The sequence below is a fragment of the Balaenoptera physalus genome, assembly GCF_965194825.1.
Source record: "Balaenoptera physalus genome assembly, chromosome: X".
Lineage (NCBI taxonomy): Eukaryota > Metazoa > Chordata > Mammalia > Artiodactyla > Balaenopteridae > Balaenoptera > Balaenoptera physalus.
The window spans coordinates 36,797,538-36,819,483 of record NC_138903.1 but is presented as its reverse complement, the minus strand read 5'-3'; the positions used below and the strand labels follow the sequence as shown (position 1 = coordinate 36,819,483).

The window sequence follows — 21,946 nt, the reverse complement described above, 5'->3', positions numbered from 1 at the left end:
ACTTATCAAATGTGTATCTGTACTTAAACTCACATTATTTATAGGAAAGGTCCCCTGGTTGTCACTTAACAGTGGTGCTTCTCAGATGATCTTTGGTGAATGACCAGTTTATCACTAATCTATCATGGGACGTTAATTTTTTTGAAATAAGTTTATTGAAATATAATTTACATATCATAAAATTCAACTGTTTTAAGTGTACAATTCAGTGACTTGTAGTAAATTTACTGAGTTTTGCAACCATAACCACAATCCAGTTTTAGAACAATTAGAACATTTCCGTTGCCTCAGAAAGATGCTCATTTACAGTTAATCCCCATTCCCAGCCTCAGCCCCAGGCAACTATGAATCTACTTTCTGTTTTTGTAGATTTTTCTTTTCTGGACATTTCATATAAATGGAATCATAAAGTATGTGGTCTTCTGTGACTGGCTTCTTTCATTTAGCATAATGTTTCGGGATTCATCCATGTTGAAGCATGTACCAGTACTCCATTCCTTTTCATGGCTAACTAACATTCCATTGTATGGCTAGGCCACATTTTATTTATCCATTCATCAGTTGATGGACATTTGGATTGTTTCCACTTTTTTGGCTCTTATGAATAATGCAGCTGTGAGTATTCATGTCCAATGTATGGCTGGACTTCTCATTCCACTAGGAATGGAATTACTGGATCATACAGTAAATTTAAGTTTTTAAAGAAGTTTCCATACTAGTTTCCAAAGTAGTTGTGCCATTTTACAGTCACATCAGCAGTGTATGAGGGTTTCCATTTCTCTACATCCTTGTCAGTGCTCGTTACTGTCTTTGACAGTGGCCATCCTAGTGAGTGGGATAGGTATCTGACTGTGGTTTTTACTTACATTTTCTAGGGACTAATGGTGTTGGGCATCTGTTCATGTGATTACTTTTTTTATAACATGCAATGAAAACAAATTCTAGAAAAAAGAATTGAAAAAACATGTTCAAAATATAAGCCCCAATTTTTTTTATTAGCGTGAACAGACATAAAATTGCATTTCAATACATAAAATCAGAACAAAAAATATAAGAAAAAAATTCAAAATCTATGTTTTTCATTGAAAGTGAACATATACAGACAAGATACTCTTCACTCAAATTTTTTGTTCTGCAAAGTCATAACAAAAAAGTTGAGTGAAATAGCAATCCCATATATGCTTTGAAAGAATATCTTGTACTTATTATTCACATATTTATAATTTATATATATTACATTTGTAATAGATTTAGAATTTTTAATGTGGCAAATGAGCTTGTTTCTGGTTTGTTGTAATTTATCTAATCTAGGTTGGATTGATGATGATGAAAATCACAGGAGGTAATGTGTATCTTAAATGTTTCCATGTTTTTTTTTAAATAACATACATAGTAGAGATACCAGTCTCACAAAGGTATGTTGATGAGAGTGGAAGTAGAGATCTGAAAGCAGTTTTTGCAAGTTCAGAATATTGGTTTTTAACTGTCATCCAAAATGAGGCAAGTATTGATGTATTTTAAAAATTTATTTTCATTCTTTTATTAATAGTCAGTTCTAGCAATTGATCCTGTGAAGCTGTAGTTAAATTTCTTTTTCAGGGTGAAAAAGCAGTTTCCAGATTCTATACATTTTTGGGGTAATAGTTGACAAAATGCCCGTAAAATATTATATATTAAACATGGTTTTACTGCACATGACTAGTACACATTTTGTATCCCATGCGGCTCACCACAAAAATGCAACAGCACCCAGACTGGTCTGTACCCTGTTATGCAAGGCAAGCCTACTGATCATGAGCTTGGATGTTGTGGCACTGTTATGTTGCTATGAAAAGCTTCTAAATTTGTATTCTTATTTTTTGAGTTGTCTCATTGTGGATCAGTGAGAGTTTGTGTACCAATCATTTTATCCCTTTTTCACATATTATATGGTATCCTAGCCTCAAGGATAGATAAAAGGAATAAGAGGAGTACTGTAGTAGAAGCATCAAAGTGAAATCTGGTGGCTTAACTGAGAGAGAGGGGAAGAAGGTAAGCAGCACTTACTGGCACCTGCTAGGCATACCCATCACTTTATATGCACAGTATAAAAACTGGGACTGAATATCTCCAGTGATACCAGAAAAATGAGATACTTTTATACTTATTGTTTGTTGTTCTATTTTGTTTTATAAACACTTCAGGCTTTTTATAAAAGATGTTGAGATTAGTTTGTGCTGTCTTATAAACCATAGGAAATCTTTCATCTCCTATAATAAACTGATACAGTGTCTCAGCCTTAATACTAGTTAATTCTACCTTATTAATTAAAAACCATTCACACTGGAGTTTAAACTCCTTAAACTAGAACTAGAACTAACAGTCCAGTACAAAACTAGAGAAATGATTCATCATTATGGTCATGTGTCCTTTTACTAGTTCAGTTAAATTTCATATTAACTGGTTTCTTAGTGGTCTTTAATAATCTATTTATAAATCAGTAGCACACAGTTAATCAGAAAAGTCTATGATTTTGTGATTTGGATTATCTCTTTTAAGGTTTTGGCTTGGACAACAGCGTTGCAGACAATCTATAAAACACTTGCCTACAATAAGCAGTGAAACATTGCAGCTGTCCAATTATTCAACCCATCCTATTGGAAACCTTTCTAAGAATAAGCTGTTCATTAAACTTACCCGTCTTCCACAGTACTACATTGTAAGTATGCAAAGGGGTGATTTGGGTGATCGAGTTCAGTAATTCTATTAGTATCTTGAATAATTTATTGTTTGGTTTAATTTGCAAATGTATTTTATTGGATATTTGAATTTTGTATAGTGATTCTCAACCCAGGAGAGGGGAGAGATGGTAGGGATGAGGGAGAGAGGAAAATCATGTCTGTAAGAAATTATATAATGATTAGGCAGGGTTGGTGAATATAAGGTATGCCCCTATCCCTCACCCTAGGATCTCTCCTGTAGTGAGGCCTAGTTTCTGCTTGGAATGAGGCAACTCTGTGTAAGAAAAAATTTGAAAGCAACTACTGTGAAGGTTTGGAGATGTTTTGGTGTCAGATAAACTTGTTTGGTTTTAATCAAATGTTAACTTGCATAACGCTGCCTTTTAAATACGGCTGACTAAAGTAGCTTTATTTTCTCATCCTTAATTGATTGAAGACATATATATCCATTTTATTGATTGCATGTACCTTTCAGTACACAGTAAAATCCTCATTCCTTTTACACTCTAGATGTTTTCTAGTAGTTTCTTTGAGATCATTGAATTGGTTAAAATTTGCAAGAGTTTGAAATATGGACTCATATATTTTATAAATATATTTCCTGCTTGTAGAAATTTTTGTGTACACCAAATAGATACTTTTAGATAAGATTCTAAGGTGTTTGAAACAACTTAATTCAGGATTGTTGGTTGAAGGTAATGGGAGTGAATTTTTTTTAAGGTTTTAAGCTGTACTTTTAAAAGATACTGTCATAAAAAGGTACCCTGTGTAGCCTGATATATCTTAAGTTAGGGTTACTTATGTCGATGAATAAGTCTGTCATGGATGTGAAGTTCACTTTTTTCTGAATTCTAAAACACCAGCTGTGGAACTAGATCTGGCACGTGACAGAACATTGTTGTTTCAGTTCTCCGTGAGCTGCCCGGTCTACATATGAAATGACGTACATAATAATCAAACCTATGAACACACAAAGATCTTTTGTACCCAGCCACACACAAAATAAAATGGTTATAATTTATTACTTTCTGACCTTATTTAGTATCAACAAAAAGCCAGGCTTTAAGTTTCAGTGACTAGTGATTTACTATAAAGCAATAATTTGTTTCACATGGTTTAGACCAAAACTGAATGTATACTACTCTTCATCCTTCATCTTTCTCACTTAGGGATGATACATTCCTAGTAGTGGGAAGAACTACCATGGACATTAAGAACAGAGGAAAGTCTTACTGCCTTTAAATGTCTTTCTGCTATTTTACTTTCGCCAGCTTTATTGAGATATAATTTATATACAGTAAAAATTCAGACGTTTTAGTGTCTGAAGTTTAATAAATGCATACAGTTTTGTAACTGCCATCACCCCCCAGAACTCCCTCATGCTCCCCTCTATAATCAGACCCTCCCCCCACACTCATCTAGTGACCAGGGACCTGTTTTCTGTCTGTAGTTTTGCCTTTCAGTTTAGTTTCTTTCACTCAGCATAATGCCTTTGATTTTCATCCATATCGTTGTATATATGATAGTTCATTCTTTTTATTGCTGAGTAGTGTTGCATGGTATGGATGTATCACAGTTTGTTTAACCAGCCTCTCATTGAAGGCCATCTGGGTTGTTTCCAGTTTGGGGCAATTGTGAATAAAGCCGCTATAAGCCTTTGCATATAGATTTTTTTGTGAACATAAGTTTTCTTTTGGATAAGTAACTAAAAGTGGGATTGTTGGGTCATACACTAAGTGTATGCTTAGCTTTATAAGAAACTGCCAAACTGTTTTCCAAAGTGGCCAGACCATCTTGCATTCCTGCCAGCAATACATGAGAGTTCTAGTTGCCCTGCAATTCTTGCCAGCACTTGGTATTGTGATTTTTTAAAAAATGTTAGCTATTCGGGACTTCCCTGGTGGCTCAGTGGTTAAGAATCCGCCTGGTTAAGAATCCGCCTGCCAATGCAGGGGACACAGGTTCGAGCCCTGGTCTGGGAGGATCCCACATGCTGCGGAGTAACTAAGCCCGTGTGCCACAACTACTGAGCCTGCGCTCTAGAGCCCGTGAGCCACAGCTACTGAGCCTGTGTGCCACAACTACTGGAGCCCATGCTCCGCAACACGAGAAGCCACTGCAATGAGAAGCTCGCACACCACAACAAAGAGAAGCCCCCGCTCGCCACAACTAGAGAAAGCCCACGTGCAGCAACGAAGACCCAATGCAGCCAAAAATAAATAAATACATAACTTAATAATAAAAAAACCCATAAACCACAACAGTAATTTCTTAAAAAAAATGTTAGCCATTCTGATAGACGTGTAGTGGTATCTTATTGTAGTCTTGATTTATGCTGCCCTGATGGCTGATGATGTTGAATATCATTTCATGTGCTGATTTGCCATCCGTATATCTTTAGTGAAGTTCCATTTTACTTTTAATCCTTCCATTTCCTCAGGGGCCTCAGCGTTGATGCTTACGTGTTGACCAAACAATTTCCTGAAGAGAGTGTGTGGGGAGGAGGGGGTGGAGAGAAGGGAGGCAGGAACAGAGACGTAAAAGTGTGTGTTGGTCAAGAGCCTTGTCCAATGGCATTCATGTCTCTCACTTCTTAAAGTATTTAGGGGACTTTTCTTAAATTGTAGGTAGACCTTGAAAATAGTAAGCTGTTATAGTGAGTAAGAGCAAGGTCTCTGGATCCAGACTTCTAGGATCAAAACATTTCACTTCTCAGCTCTGAGACCTTGGGCAATTAACCTAATTTTTTTGTGCCTCAGTTTCTTTATCAGAAAAATGAAGATAAGAATCCCTACTTCATAGAGTTTTTAGGAGGATTAAATGTGTTAACATCTGTCAAGTACTTAGGACAGTACGTGGCACATAGTAAGTTCTATGTCAGTGGTAACTACTGTTGATGTTATCCTCACAGTGACTGTATATTTCAGTTGAAAAATCAGGGTTTATTTTTATATGCTTCCAAGTATGAGAGGTAGTTGTCATTTTTCCTCTGCCATAAGAGTGGAATTCTTAGGCTGTTTCATTGGTTAAGAGAGACAGCAGGGCAATTTAAAATAGATACCATTCTAGAAAATCTAGCAGACCCACTGGACTTAAGCAGAAAATGTTTTCAATTTATAAGCTAAGGTATGAATTCAAGAACACCTAATGCCAATGGTCTAAATGTTCCATTTGCTCTAGTTTATGGTTGCATTTACTTTTATCATTGTTCTTTAGCCTGATCTATTTTTTTAGAAAACAAATTACATATTTAATTGCAGTGCTTTTTTTTTTTGAGATCATGACTGATTTGTCCTTGTTTAAAGAAAAAAGACATCCACATTAGGTATATAATTCTGAGCCCTACTTGATATAAGGAGGAAAATATCCAGCACTTATCAGTTATGTCTCTGAGTCTCATTTCTGATTTGGGGCCTTTTTAGGTTGTGGAGATGTTGGAGGTTCCCAATGAACCCACACAGCTGTCATACAAGTACTACTTCATGTCTGTGAATGCTGCAGATCGTGAAGACAGCCCTGTCATGGCCCTCCTGCTGCAGCAGTTCAAGGAAAACATCCAGGAATTAGTTTATCGTACAAAAAACGGGAAACAGCCTAGAAGCAGTACCAAGCGCAAGGTATGATCACATACAGAAATGAACACAGGGTTTGCGTGTATTAACTTTGCTGTGCTCTTTAACCATTTTTAAATGGGAAAGAATTTGGTATGGTTTTTAAGAGACTGAGCAGCAGTAAGGTTTAGGTAACAAATGTCTACATATTCTTGAAAATGTTTCTCTCTTAATTAATAATTATATACCATTTTCCACAAGACAGCTTGTTAAATACATAATATTTACTACTAAATTTCCAGCGTTTAGGTCAATATTTGCTCAGTAAATATTTGTTGAATGAATTAACATTTGTTTTGGTTAACCTTGACTTTTGTTATAGTAGTACAACTGCCTTAACTAATTGCATCACATGTACTTTTTTTACCCACTTGCGTTCTTTACTTAAATTCTAGTTGTCTGATGATCTGTGTCCAGTAGAACTCAAGAAAACCAAACGATCAGGAGAAATGTGTGCCTTCAATAAAGTTCTAGCTCACTTTGTCGCTATGTGTGATACAAATATGCCATTTGTAGGACTTCGGTTGGAGGTAATTTGGGGTACTCTGAGTAATTTTTAAACGCCTTGCTAAAGCTACATGAATTCCATTAGGAGAACCAGATGGTTGTGATCTTGTATATTTTGGGAGGGGTGGGGTTGAAATCACAGCATCTCGTGGTATACATGTAAAACATGACTTAAATTATTTCATCTCTCTGGTTCCAAATTGTGGGCCTTCTGTTCTTTGTGGAAATGGAAAGTAAATTCTTCCTAGTTTAAAAAAAAAAAAAAAAGGACAACTTTTGAGAATTAACATCTTTTATACCTCTTAGGAGCATGATTTACCCTTTTAGAGATGGTTAGTTGATAAAGGGGTGGCTCATTTTTCAGTGGGTGAAGCTGTACATATTGCTTACTAATAAAATTGGGTTCCTTTCTGAGAAGCAGGTCAGAAAGAATATTAAACTAAATTTTTACTTTTTTCCCATGGAAGAAGCAGTAGACTTATGCAGAGTTAGTGTCTTTCAAGAGTACACAATTGTGATATCCAGCATGATCCCCAATCATGAAAGTAAAGGGAGGTAACAGAACCTGCATTTTTGTATTTCCAAAAAGGGCTTTGGCCAAGGATTGGCAGCCCTTAAAAGTAATACATCAAAACCTTAATTATTTCCCTCTAGTTTAAAGTTTTACTTTCTGTAAGACTCCTCCCCTCTGTAAATTATTGGGAATGAAGAAGAGACCTAGAAACATGGAAGTGGATTATTTCAGTTGGGCTGATGATGATAGTCTTGGGAAGACTTGTTGAAAACATTTTGATGCTTTAGAGCAGGAATCAGCAGACTTTTTCTGTAAAGGGCCAGATGGTAAATATTTTAGGCCTTTGTGGGTCATAGTCTTTTATTACAGCTTTTCAAATCTGCTGTTGTAGTGTGAGCCAGCCATAGTTGATATTTAAACAAATGAGTGTGGCTATGTTCCAGCAAAACTTTATTTACCAAAACAGGCAGTGGCTGGATTTGGCTCACGAGCTGTTGTATGCCAACCGCTGCTTTATAGGGCTTTGGGATCTGAAGGCCGAGAATAAGGTGTGAAATTGTGAGGAGCAGCAGTAGCCCAGAAAATCCAAGCCCAGAAATAGGCTAAAGTAGATACTTATGTCCACGATGTCCCAGCTCCTAGAACTGTGAGTTTGACAGATGTCCTCTTGTCTGGGAACTGGCCAAAGCTCCAAAACTGTGCAGTGTCCGTGCTTCTATCTACTTAACTGTGTTGTTGGGCTTTTTCATCGTGCCATGTGGATTGGTTACATGAATGTCATTCAGTTACTCCCTTGCAGTGGGAAGGGAGGCTACATGATGCCCAGGGACAGTGTAATGCCTCATTCATTGTCTGCTGTCTTCCCCATTACCCACAGGCTAGAAGTCGCAAAAACTTGTGTCTTCATAGTGTCCCTATAGACACCTGTAGACATATGGCCTCTGTCCCCCTTCTCTGTGCTCCTATACCTGTTGCACACATAGGCCATGTAACATTCTGTAGTAGTCTACTGAACTCAGTCAAGCTGTTAAAAACTTAACTTTTTCTTCTCTCAATGAAAAAGACATGTTAAAGGTAAAAGCAAGCACATTTTCTGCTTAAGGTAATTTATATTGAAATGTGAGTAACTAAATCTAATCTTACCAGGAATGTTTATATTTCTGATCCATAGAAGAGAAGCAGTGTTTTTGAGCCCTCCCACACTTTGCTTCCTTTTGAATCTGGACCCCTACTGCCTATTTGGTCAGCAGCTATTTTCCTAAACCTCTGGTCTTCCCAGGCCCAAAGAGCAGGGCTCAGTGAAATGCTTAGGGCTGCCTTAAATCCTTTCTGGAACAAGGTGGGTATAAATAAATAAATAGTCTGTCAGAGAAGACCTGGGAATATGTGCTGAAGGCAAGCATTTCTTTGCTAGATCAGATGACTTCCTGGCATACCCAAATAACCTGTAGTTCCACTGATAGGGCCTCAGGCACTATCCCTGCATTTATCTTTTTAACTCATTTACTGAATCCTCCAATTGGGAATGATATCTCACTGGGTAAATGCATAAAGTGGAAATCTTTTCTTCTTGGGTTTCACGGAGGAAATAGTTGTTAAAAATAAAAATGTATTCCAGAAAAGTTATAAACTGAAAAATATTGATTGTGATTAAAAATGAGATGTGGCTATGACTCGAACTTTGTTTTCAAACAAACATAATTGAATCACACAAGAACACCAGTCTTATTTGGTCTCCCAGGAAATCGGATGCTGGGGGCACAATGTTCATGCCTAATATGTTGTCACTTTGGGACAGAGTGACCCTAGTACAGATGCCACGAGAATAGAGACAGTAGTACTTAGAAAAGGTAGTTTCCTTTGTAAAATTGGTGGTCTGACATAACTGTGCTTTTCTCTTTTCAGCTGTCCAATCTGGAGATTCCACATCAAGGAGTGCAAATGGAAGGTGATGGCTTCAGTCACGCGATTCGCTTATTGAAGTAAGTCCCGGTCATGTGTCTGACTTGGTGCCACACTGCAGCCACATTGCCAGTGCTGCACCTCTCCTTCCGTGAGTCAGCATAAAGCAGAGTTCAGAACCTGCGGATGTCACAGATTTCTGCATGGAATTACTGCAGTCTGGGGGAGCATTCTCTTTCACCTGCCAAGTGGAGATCCAGCAGCACTTGGTATTTTAGGATGTCTTTCCTCTGGCTTATCTTTCATTCATTCAACAGGTGTTTACTGAGTGTGAGTATGTGTCAGCCTTGAATTCTGATAGGGCCCTTCAGGATGCTGTGGGTTCACATAGCAGGGGGATCTGGGCCAGTTCAGAAGTCAGGAAGGGTATCCCCTGAGGAAGTACCAGTTGTACCTAGACTGAAGGAGAGGTGAGAATTAGCCAGAGGAAAGGGAGCTAGAGTGGGAGTGGGCACCCCTAACCAGAAGGAATAACTGCTAAAACGAAGGCTTAGAGGGAAGAGAAAGCTCGGCATCCTGGAACTGAAGGAAGTTGGGCGTGGCAGGAGTTAGGAGAGATGAGCCTAGAGACGTAAGCAGGAAGGGGTCAGATCCTGTAGGGCCTTTGTAAGTGTCCTTAAGGAATGTAGACTTTACCACAATGGCAGTAAGAAGCCATCAGATGATTTTAAGCAGAAACTGACATCATTAGATAGGTGTTTTTGAAAGCTCACCCTGATAGGGGAACAAGACTGAAGTAGCAAACCTAGTTGCTGAAATGGTTCACACCAGAGTTCTTGGTAGCTTGGACCAGAGAAAGTTCCATAAGGACTTAGGGGATGAAATCTTAAGGGGCTGGTGATTAGATTGATGTCGAAGGTGAGAAAGAGGAGAAGGTGGCAAAGATAACTCTTAGTTTTATCGTGGGCAAATGATGGATGACAGTGAATGTTTTCCGAGACGGGACTGAAGATGTGAGTTTGAAGGGGCTTTGCTAAGTTTGAGGTGCCTAGACATCCCTTTGGGCAGGCAGGGGTGTGTCTCAAGCCCAGGTGACTGGTCTGGGCAGGAGAAGTAAATGAGTCAGTACCAAGGTGAAAGTAATTGAGCTGGGATAGTAACTTAGATCACCAGGAAAGAGCACGCAGAGGGAGATGGGCAGAGGGCTTTGTTCTAAACGGATAGAGGACAAGGGGGCCAAAGGATGCTTAGAGGGAAAACTAAGGCAGCGTGTGTTATTTATAAGGTGACCAGGATGGACTTGCAAAGCTAGAATGCCATTTAAGAGATCAGCCTTTTTGGTTCACAAAGCAGTTTTCTTTTTTGGGCATTTGTATTGTTTATTAGACGTTGCTTAATAATATAAATCATAGAAGCAATTTTTATTTATTGAATTCCTGTCTGCCAAGACATGGCGGCTCTGCAATTTGAGCCAGCGGGGCTTTAATTTTTGTTACTTGGGAATCAGTTTGCCCTGTGGAAGATGGGAAGGACTTGCAGATAGCGTGCACTCCACCCATGTGTCATGGTGCTCACGTTAGATAAAGAGTTGAAGAACTAGAATAGCTGCCCTGCCTGGTTACCTTAATGCCATCTCCACAAAAAGCTTTCTGGGGAGAGAGCTGGTCTTAGAATAGACATCAAAAGGAAAATGTAAAACTTTTAATTAATTTGCCTTTGGTTTTATATTACTTCTGCCTAAAGTATAGGGTTTTTTTCTGTTTACTCTTTTTGACAACTGTAGATTAATAGATGATGATAACGTTTGTGTTCTATTCTCTTAGTTATATTTTTCATGTTTTGCAAGAATCTTAAAATATCTTGCTCTCGGCATTTTTACAAAAGAAATTTCAGTCCCCTTTATTCTTGAACTCAAGAGAATTCATTATAGTCCTTACCTGGAGAAGAAGCACTTCATATTTTTTAATCTTCATTTTACAATAATTTCTGAGAAAGTCTTTACTATATCCTGGCTATTGTTTTCTTTATTTAAAACTTAAAAGGAAAGTATATAGAATGGATAAAGAGATCTGTTTTGTACAAGCTGTCCATTATCGGGGGTATTTTCTTCATAGAAACGAAGAAGGAAAAAATAATAAATGTCTAAATATGATTTTATTAAATTAAAATCTGGCATAGATCTAATTATAATTAGTAAGTAATTGCTCTAATACATTTCATCTTCAGAAACTCTTCTTTTAAACATTTAGTCCTAGGTATATTCTTATTAAATGGGAGCATGACTTCAAAGCTTTAAAATTGAGCACATTTTTCTCCTCTTTGCTAAAAAATATGTTCTGTTCTTGTTCAACTTATCTCCTTGAAAATCTGCTGAGCAGGCCTCCTTGCTGTATCTCTGAAAATATCATGGTAAACACCTTAGACTGCTCTGGTTCATGGGCCTGTTGCCTTGTGCAAACTCAAGAGCCTTGATCCCACCGCACAGATGACACAGTCTCGAGAGCAGCATGCTCGCAGTGCCTTGTTTTGAGCTCTTAAGCAAACTTTCCACCCTCTCCTGAACTAACATTACAGTAATGGGCAGTGGTGCTGGTCCTCCAGCCACGCCCACAAGGTTTTTTCATCTCGTGATTCGTTTGCCTCTGGTAGCTTATGCAAGTAATGCAGAGGCCCAGCTCTTTTTGCAAGTTGTGTGACTCGGCTTGTCAGTTATGCGACTGAGTCCTTCTGCATATGCACGTGCAATCTATATAAAATGCACCCCACTTTCCTTGTAGGTGCAATTGTGCTGCTTTTACTAGCACTTTCAGTGATCCTCCTCCCCACTTTTGCACCGCCGGGACATAACGTGGTTACTGATGTTTGTAAAATCCCTCAGAACGAAACTGACACACAGCACATGATGGCCGAGAAGAAGCACTGCTGACACACATCTGCCCTAGAAGACCAAAGCTTACTTTCTAAATTTGTTCAGTACTCAGAATTACAGGAGAAAAATCAGTCAGGAGTAGCTGTTTAGATCAAAACACTTTTTTGAAATGATAGAAATTTTCAGATATGTTAAATCCATTGTCCGGGAAACATCTTCCTCGGTTCTTAATTTTTGGCGAATATATTGAATAATAGTATTTTGTGTTTGTAACGATTTTGTCAGGTTTCCTTTTGGGGGAACCTGTTTTTTTTTTTTTTTTTTCCACCTCACATGATCATGCAGGGAGGATTAAAGTTATTGTTATTTCTCTCTGTTACATGTATAACCTTAAAAGCAAGTAGATATTTTGCAGGTTCCTTGAAATAAAGCCAATTATATCGGTATCACAGATTAAGAAAGTGACATAGAATGCATTTGCAGGGTCGTGTTGTCCCTGAGAACATAAATTGGAAGGAGTCTTACTTAATTCTTACTTCAAAACATGCTGACTTCTATGTGTTCATTTTCTAACCAGATGGATTTCATGAAATACCTATTTTATGTGAAAGAAAGATAATGTACTGCATTTATATTTTCAAAATCAGGATTTTAAAAATCTATCTGAATTGGCTGCTTTATAACTACTGTGGGTTAGAGGTACATTTTGAGGGGTAAGGGCAGGCAAAAGTCCTCAGTATACCCGAAGTTGAAAGCATATGTGCAGCGTATGCGATTTCTATAATAACTACCCCAAATAAGGTTGGACAGAATCTTCTTGGTAGTGAGTGATAACAAGTATGTAGTATGAAATATTAACTTTTGCAAAAACTTGAAAACCTGTACATTTAAAACAAGCTGTGGTGGAATTTTTAATTAACTGAGAAAATTTCAGTACATTAATTCTATTTTTATGCAACCTGGATAGCTTTCTTTCCCCCTACAGATTTTATTTTTTTACCATATACAATCTCTGTCTCTTTTTTCTCTCTTAAATTGTTTATTCTAGGTCAGTGGTTCTCAACCTCAGGGCAGTGTTCCCTGCCAGGGAACATTGAGCAATGTTTGGAGATATTTTTGGTTCTCATTAACTGAGGAGAAGGGGTGGGAGGTGCTACTGGCAGCTGGTAGGTAGAGGCCAGGGCTGCACAGGATAGCCTTCCACAGCAAAGAATTCTGCAGCCCAGGATGTCAGTGTTGCCGACACTGAGAAACCCTGTTCTAGGTGTTATATCTGAATGAGAGGCCTGAACCAAAATGCCATATTTCTAGTTATATTTGTTGTTTTGTGCTTAGATTTTGATAGTTATTATACCAAGTCTGATAATTAACTCACCTTCCCTGTGAGTTAAAGGATAACGTGTAATTAAATATTATCTCATTATTTCATCCATTACTGACAAAACAGCCAAAATATATTACCTCATAATGTTTTATGACAAATAAGATAGTTCATAAAGCTGCAAGAGATGGGTATTTTAAGACACCGAAGCTAATACATTCCTCTTGTATATGTGGTATATATAAGTGACAGTATGTATGTTAAATGAGTTGATACATGTGTAGCTCCATCACAATGAGTTACCTCTACAGAGGAGGAGGGGAGAAGGCGGGGGGAGATAACGAACCTGAAATTTTGTCATGGCAGTCAGTGATCAAGACTTGGTTTTACTGCAAGGAGAAACTAACATATATGAATACCTGCTGTATCAGCCACCATAAGTACTTTATATATATGTTTTGTCATGTTTTAAAATCAGTGACCCATAAGGTAATTATTTATCTCCATTTTATAGTTGCGAAACTGCAATTCAGAGAGGTTGAATGTGGCTGAGTCAGAATTAGAATGCAGGTCCCTTACTCCAAAGCCCTTGTTCTTTTCACTGTGTCATCCTGACTTCAAAAAGTGGTCTTACAAATATTTTGTTCTCCTTAGCTTTTCCTTGAGGATGTCCTAGGTAGATTTCATAGAAAGCCAGTATCTTTGACTTTCTGAGAAATTGTGGTCTTTTCTAATAACAAGATTAAGGATGAAGGCGAACATCACTGTTAAAATGAGAGTCCTAATCCATACTGATATGAATGGAAGTGGGTTAAATGCTATTAACTGCTGTGAATTGCTATGAATTGTTTCCTTCTCTTGCAGAAGGTGCCTAGTAGTGGACTTTGAACCAAACCTCTAATATGATACCCTGCCTGTCATTGTGTAGATTGTGCTTTTGTCTTTCTGTGATATGAAGTACACTTCATATGCTGTCTTTCATCACCAGAATTCCTCCCTGTAAGGGTGTAAATGAGGAAACCCAAAAGGCTCTGGACCGCTCTCTTCTCGACTGCACTTTCCGATTACAAGGTAGAAATAACCGCACCTGGGTGGCAGAGTTAGTGTTTGCAAATTGTCCACTTAATGGCACTTCCACCAGGGAGCAAGGTGAGATGCTTCACACACTTTGTCTTTGCATATTTCTGGATTTTTTTTTGTATTGATTACTATTAATCTTTTCTTTTAATCTGTAGGACCATCCCGGCATGTTTATCTGACATATGAAAACCTGTTGTCTGAACCTGTTGGTGGTAGAAAAGTGGTTGAAATGTTCCTTAATGACTGGAATAGCATTGCACGATTATATGAGTGTGTGTTGGAATTTGCACGTTCTCTACCAGGTACAAGTGATAATCTTCCTTTGGTGCGGGGGGAGGGGGGAAGCATCCCCCACCACGCCACCGCCATTTTTAACTGAGGAAGTAAAACATGCACATTGTAAAAAAAAAAAAAAAAAAAAAAAAAAAAAATCATCAGTCTATCCCCGAGAGACAGCCACTGTGATGATTCGTATATATTGAGAAATTTCAACACACAGGTATACCAGATTATAATAATAGTGCTTATTGAGAGTTTACTGTGTGCCATACAGTGTAATAAACACTTGCTTGTATTAACTCATTCACTCCTCACAGTCACCCTATGAGGTAATTTATCATCCCTCGTTTCACAAATGAAGAAAACAAGTCACAGACACTTAAGAAACTTGCTGAAGTTCACGTAGCTAATAAAGGGCAGAGCTGGAACTGGAACCCATAAACCACTATGCTATACTGCTTCAGTGCATCTCTGCCCCTGCCCTAGCCCCCTTTTGTCGAAATGGAAATTGGAGCCTACTACCTATTTATTTATTTATTATTATTACTATTATCAACCAACTAAGTAAACTATTAGAACTACTTTCAGCTTTTTTTTTCTTTTTAAGAAATTTTTCTTTTTTTCTTTTTTAAATTTATTTATTTATTTTTGGCTGCGTTGGGTCTTCGTTGCCGCACGCGGGCTTCCTCTAGTTGTGGCAAGCAGGGGCTACTCTTCGTTGTGGTGCACGGGCTTCTCATTGCGGTGGCTTCTCTTGTTGCAGAGCATGGGCTCTAGGCGTGCAGGCTTCAGTAGTTGTGGCACGCGGGCTCAGTAGTTGTGGCGCACGGGCTTAGTTGCTCTGTGGCATGTGGGATCTTCCCCGACCAGGGCTCGAACCCGTGTCCCCTGCATTGGCAGGCGGATTCTTAACTGTTGCGCCACGAGGGAAGCCCTACTACCTATTTATGCTGTTGCTATCTTTTTTCCTTTCTTTTTTTTTTTTTTTTTTAAACTAAGTTATATATACAGAGACCTTTCTATCTAGGCATATACTATTGCCAAGATGCCCTCTTTTTCAAATATATATTTTAAAATTTCGTATGTATAATCTTAAACTTCTTTTTGTTTTCTTTCTGTTTAGACATACCCACTCATCTAAACATTTTCTCAGAAGTTCGTGTTTATAATTACCGAAAACTTATCTTGTGTTATGGAACCACCAAGGGAAGTTCAGTAAGTCTATGAATTAATTAAAACTAAAGTTCCTCTCATATATCTTTAAAAAATCAAGAATTCAAAAATTCTGAAAACTTTCTTGAAATAATTGAGGGTTCAAGTAAAAATTAGGGATAAAATGGTAAATTTTAAATACTTTGTTGATAAAAAATATACTATAATTCTTAACTCTTTAAAATTGAAAACAAAAAGTATACCCTCTTTGGAGTGTGTATTCTTGAAGAGTTTTGGGCAAGGTAATATACTTTTGGTATTTATGGTTTTTTTTTTCTTCACTGATTTCAAATCTGCTTAGCAGCATGATTACTATAATGAAGATTATGTATGAATGGTCTTGAACAATGTGGTATGTCTATGCTTTTAGTCACATGGTTGTTAACATTATCTGATCCTGTATTAATCTTGAAGGTATTCCCCATAATCTGTAGTTTCTTATTTTTTTCCCCACCCCATATGTAAAGTCCTAGAAATTTAGTATATAAACTCAGCCAGCTAGCTTCTTTCTGGACTCTTCCACATAAAGAAATTACTTAATATCAGAAATTACTTGAGTGTCTTAAAATCTGTTAACTGAAGGTGGCATCTGTTGGGGCTGGCTTCCTTTCCCTTTAATACGGTACTCACCTAGGGGGTGACTCTTATTTCGTTCAAGAGAAAATGGAAAAATAAGAAACAATGACAATTTTCAAATAAAGTTTAATCAAAAATTTTTCTTTAGCACCTTCTCCTTCTGTTTTATTTAGTAGAAGTGGGCTGTCTAACACACACATACTCAGTGAATGTCCATAGGGACAGCACATCTGGAGTTTACAGGGTCTAATGAGTTGCTTCCAAAAAAGACCTCATTTAGATCTTTGGCATTTTGCCTTACTGTTTAAACATTATTTTTTCTTCTGCTTGACTCTGTTCCTTTCTCAGTTTCTGAAACATGTAATCTCTTTGATTTAGATTAGTATCCAGTGGAATTCCATACATCAGAAATTTCACATTTCTTTGGGAACTGTTGGTCCAAACTCAGGATGCAGTAACTGTCACAATACCATTCTCCATCAGCTTCAAGAAATGTTCAACAAAACACCAAATGTGGTTCAGTTATTACAGGTAATTAAGTTCATTTTCTGTTTAAAAATAAGACTCAGTCAGTGTTAGTGTCTCGTGTAAAACTCCTCAAAAAATCATGTGGACTTGTCTTTAACGACGAAAGGTTTTATGGAATGTGCCAGAAGGACATTGTCTCATTTGTGACGATTTTACTTTGAAAATTCTGAGGTTTTAGCAGACTGGATGCTCTCACGGCATTTGTTCCTTGTAGGTACTGTTTGATACTCAGGCTCCATTGAATGCCATCAACAAACTGCCCACTGTGCCGATGTTGGGCTTGACCCAGAGAACCAACACTGCCTACCAGTGCTTCTCCATCCTGCCGCAGTCGTCCACCCACATCAGACTGGCCTTCAGGAACATGTATTGCATTGATATATACTGCCGGAGTCGAGGCGTTGTGGCAATACGCGATGGGGCCTATAGTCTTTTTGATAATAGCAAGTTAGTTGAAGGTTTTTATCCTGCACCAGGGCTCAAGGTAATGGACTTTAGTGTTTACAGCATTAGTAAACATAAATGTGCTCTCTAAAACAATTCCTTCGAGGGGGAAATAACGACGGGGAAAGCAACAAATTCCTGTTTAAATTTAATGAGTAGCCATGTTAATTCATCATCTCTGCAACTTCATTCTGAAGGAGCTAGAACTTCTGGTAAAGTGCTGTGCCTAGGTATGTGAAATGATAAGATGTCCTTCCTTTTATTTCCTTACCATGTAATGAGTGAAGATACTAAAGAGAGTCCTATTTGCTATTTGGAGCTTCAAGGAACTTTAAAAGTAGTCTTTATCAGTGAATATTGAGAAGCTTTTGTTCATCAGTTCAGCTGTGATACTTTTTTTTTAAAATGTAGGGTCCTGGGCCACAACCCCTGGAGATTTTGGTGTGACAGCTCAGTTGTATGTTCTTATAGTTTAGAGTCAAATAGTTCCAAATGGCCTGTTTTGAAAATTAGTCCCAGTCTTGCCATTTTCCTACTCTGTTTTCAACTCTTACACAGTACAGCTCATTCTCTTGGTATTTACATCCTTACCTCTAAATAGCATGCTTTCATTGCTCTTTGCTGACTTCTTAGTTGAGGGCATTATCTGACTCTCATAATGGAAGATGAGGATTTAATTCTTTTTTAGTTCTTTCTTATATGTCCCTTCCCCTTTCCAGGCTGCTCCCAGTACAGATTCATCTTCTTTCTTTCCTCCAACCTTGTGATATGGTTAGGTAGCAATTTAGGTAATTTTTCAGTGTTCACATTATTATGAGTATTTAACACTATTCTACCAAGCTTACTATGATTACTTTTCCTTTCTTGCTCAGCATTTATTTTCCTGGGAACTATTAATTAACTTTTTTGTTTCTTAGCTCTCTCTGTACTTATCACTAACTCAACCTTAAAGTCTCTACCATATATGTAACTCTCCCCTCAGTACGTTCACAAATCAGATACCTTACCAGTTTCATCTTGAAGACATCTCTTCCACAGTCCTCTGACCTCCAATCTGGAATGGTAGCACTCCAGACCTTTTGCCCAGTTTTGATTTAGGAATCTGCAGAGGGGTGGTGAAGCAGGAGATTCCTTCACTTCTCTGCTGTGTTGCATGCCCTGTGGCTTGGACCCCACGTCTTGTTCTTGGTTTACTTCATTGTTTTGGTGGAATACTTTCTATGTAGCTCCCTGGGAGAAGATACACGGGAGGTTAATTTGAGACCTTGTATGTCGGAAAGCGTCTTTAGTTTAGCGTCATCTAGTTGAGAGAGCGGCTAGGTGTAGAGTTCTAGGTTGCAGTCATTTTCTGTAAGAATTTTGAAGGCATTGCTCCATTGTGGCCTAGCTTCTGTTGTGACCATTGAGACATTTCATCCTGTTCCAGTTCTTGAACCTTATGTGACTAAGTGGACTCTTTCAGTCTGGAAACTTACATCCTTTTGTTGTGGGGAATTTCCTTGTGCTCTTCCTCGAGTCTTTTCCTTTGTGTTCACTGTTAGCTCTTTCTAGTACCCCTACTATTCTGAAGTTGGGCATCCTGGACTTATCCTCTAATTTTCTTATCTTTTCTGTTTTTTATCTCTTTGTTTCTGGGAGATTTACTTTTTTTTTTTTTTTTCAAATCCTTCTATTTTTCATTTCCATCAAGAATTTTTTTTTGCCATCTTTTAAAAAATTTCCGAGAGCTCTTTTTGTTTCTGAAAGTTCTATATGGCTGCATCATCTTCTCTTACCTCTTCCTGCATAATCTCCATTTCATCCACCTTTTTTTGTTTTCATCTCTTTCATATTAGTATTTTTCAAATATTAAGTGATTCTTAACTCTGTGCTTGTATTTAAAGGTGACACTTGCTGACTATAATCTTCACTGCAGGATGATCTGCTTGGGCCATTTCATTGGGTAATTCCCAATGTCAGTAGCTTCAGGTCTTTTTGTTGGGCCAGTGTGAGTACCAAGAGAAGAGTATCAAGACTGCACAGCCATTGTGCATCTGGCTCCCAATATTTGGCAAGTCAAATAAGAGAAGGAAACTAGTATTCTCAGCATTCAGTATGTAAACTTTAATCTCTAATTTTAGTATGGTACCCCTGCTGTCAATTGATCCTAGAGTTCCCCCCTCGCCCCAATCAGAGACCTTCCACCTGGGTGGTAGAGGTCAGCCTAACTCAGTGGGAGTGCCAGAGGCTCTGGAGGGTTTCACTGTCTTTAAGACGTTTCACCCAGTCCTCTGCTCTTAGTCTGTTTCATTTCCATTTCCAGGGGTATCTGATGCTGCCAGTTCCTGTGTGTCTTGGAGATCTGGATGGAAATAGCTTTGCTTCTTGGCTTTCCCCACTGCTTGCTTAAGAAGAAACTTCCTCACATCAGATAGTTCAGTTACCACTCAACCATCTGCTCTGCAGCCTCCTAGAATTTATTGCTATTTCTCTCTTATCCCATTCTTTTTGTCTTCGTGACTTACCGCTTAAAAAAAATTTTTTAGGAGTTTCAGTGCGGTGTTGAGAGAAGATGAAATGTGTGTTGTGAATAATCTATTATCTTTAATTAGAAATCAGACTATGTACCTTTAAAAGCTTTTCAGTAATTCTGATAAGCTTGTAATCTATATTTTTGAAGATTGGGAAGGTGGAGCATATTAAAGAGAATCTGGGACTTCCCTGGTGGCGCAGTGGTTAAGAATCCGCCTGCCAATGCAGGGGACATGGGTTCGAACCCTGGTCCAGGAAGATCCCACATGCCACGGAGCAACTAAGCCCATGCGCCACAACTACTGAGCCTGCGCTCTAGAGCCCGCGAGCCACAACTACTGAGCCCACATGCCACAACTACTGAAGCCTGTGCATCTAGAGCCCGTGCTCCACAACAAGAGAAGCCACCACAATGAGAAGCCCGCACACCGCAACAAAGAACAGTCCCCGCTCACCACAACTAGAGAAAGCCCGCGTGCAGCAACAAAGACCCAACGCAGCCAAAAATAAATAAATAAATAAATAAAATTTATATTTAAAAAAAGAATCTGTTCTTGAGACATAAATTCTGGTAGCCTTGCTTAATTTTTGATGACATAACCTATAAAACAAAACTGTCCCACTCTTGATGTTTAAGATTAAGTCACATAAAATAAAAAGAGAAAAGGTGGCTTAGTTTCTTTATTAAGAACTAATAAACTATTTTCCTCTTTCATATTTTCTGGCTTAAAAAGTGAAAACTCTCACTGAATAGGGAGTTTTCCAAGTCATTGAAGTTACTTATATGCCTAGCATACAACTTTTTATTCTTTTCCACGTTTTTGATTCAGAAATTAATAAGAAAATATTTTGGCCAGGGTGTACTTCTTTCTTCAACTTTTTGCTCACATAATAACATTTTAACTTAGATGTTATTTTTATTGTTGTGTTTAACTGTTTTCCTCAATTTTCCCCCTTCCTTCAAATTGATCACTCTCTCTTCTAGGTTGGCCTAACAATAGTGGCCATGTGTCAAACTTACATTTCAGATAATGGACATAATATGTTTGTTTCTGTTAACACATTCTCAATGATTAAGAATATCTTACTAAAGTTAGGTAAAATAATCTAAATTTTACCTGTTTATATCCATAGACATTCCTGAATATGTTTGTTGACAGCAATCAGGATGCTCGAAGAAGGTCTGTAAATGAGGACGATAATCCCCCTTCTCCCATTGGAGGAGATATGATGGATTCTTTAATCTCACAACTCCAGCCACCACCCCAGCAACAGGTGATGTCTAGCTGAAATTCCAAACGGTGTCATATTTGTGTTACTTAACAAGTTCCATAGGTGGATCTGCTTCTTTGTTGAAAGGCAGGGAGGTCCTTGGTGGACCCGAGATGCCCAAGAAATTCATATGAAAAAATAGTGACAAAGGGAGACAGGAGGAGGCTTCTAGTGATGGGAAGTAAATAGTACCAGAAACAGCATTAACTTCAGACTCCCACACTTAAAATAATGTCAGGTGATCACCCATGTGGTCACAAAAGATGATCTCCAAATGGCCAGTAAGCACAGAAAAGGTGAACAGTGTCATCTGGTGTCACAGAATTACACATTACAGCCACAGTGAGATAATACCCCATACCCACAGAAATGTCTTTAAGGAAAAAAAAATTGATAGTCCTTGCCAACATTTGGTATTAGGACCATCTGAAACTCTCATTTACTACTGGAAGGTGTATAAAATGGTACAGCTACCTTGCAGTGGTATTTAGCATTATTCCGGAGTGCTAAGGCTGAACATTATGCATGCCTATGATTTAACAGTTCTACCTTAGGTATATACGCAACAGAAATGCAGCCAAAAGGGGCTTCCCTGGTGGC

The 21,946-nt window shown here is 38.1% G+C and overlaps 1 protein-coding gene across 5 annotated transcripts in view; it reads left to right on the top strand.

Moving 5' to 3' along the window:
* MED14 (mediator complex subunit 14) overlaps positions 1-21,946 on the top strand; it is a 72,399-nt gene that overhangs the window by 34,292 nt on the left and 16,161 nt on the right. For 4 of the 5 annotated variants that reach the window (XR_014258754.1, XM_082446366.1, XM_082446365.1 and 1 more), the window contains 10 exons: positions 2,539-2,698; positions 6,143-6,337; positions 6,727-6,861; positions 9,258-9,334; positions 14,433-14,593; positions 14,680-14,826; positions 15,927-16,018; positions 16,970-17,122; positions 17,334-17,603; positions 21,209-21,349. Coding sequence is in view for 4 of the 5 variants with exons in the window: in XM_082446366.1 (XP_082302492.1) it covers positions 2,539-2,698; positions 6,143-6,337; positions 6,727-6,861; positions 9,258-9,334; positions 14,433-14,593; positions 14,680-14,826; positions 15,927-16,018; positions 16,970-17,122; positions 17,334-17,603; positions 21,209-21,349 (1,531 nt within the window). In the remaining variant the exon portion in view is untranslated. The remainder of the gene's footprint in view (positions 1-2,538; positions 2,699-6,142; positions 6,338-6,726; positions 6,862-9,257; positions 9,335-14,432; positions 14,594-14,679; positions 14,827-15,926; positions 16,019-16,969; positions 17,123-17,333; positions 17,604-21,208; positions 21,350-21,946) is intronic. The other variant, XM_082446367.1, reaches the window with a different exon arrangement.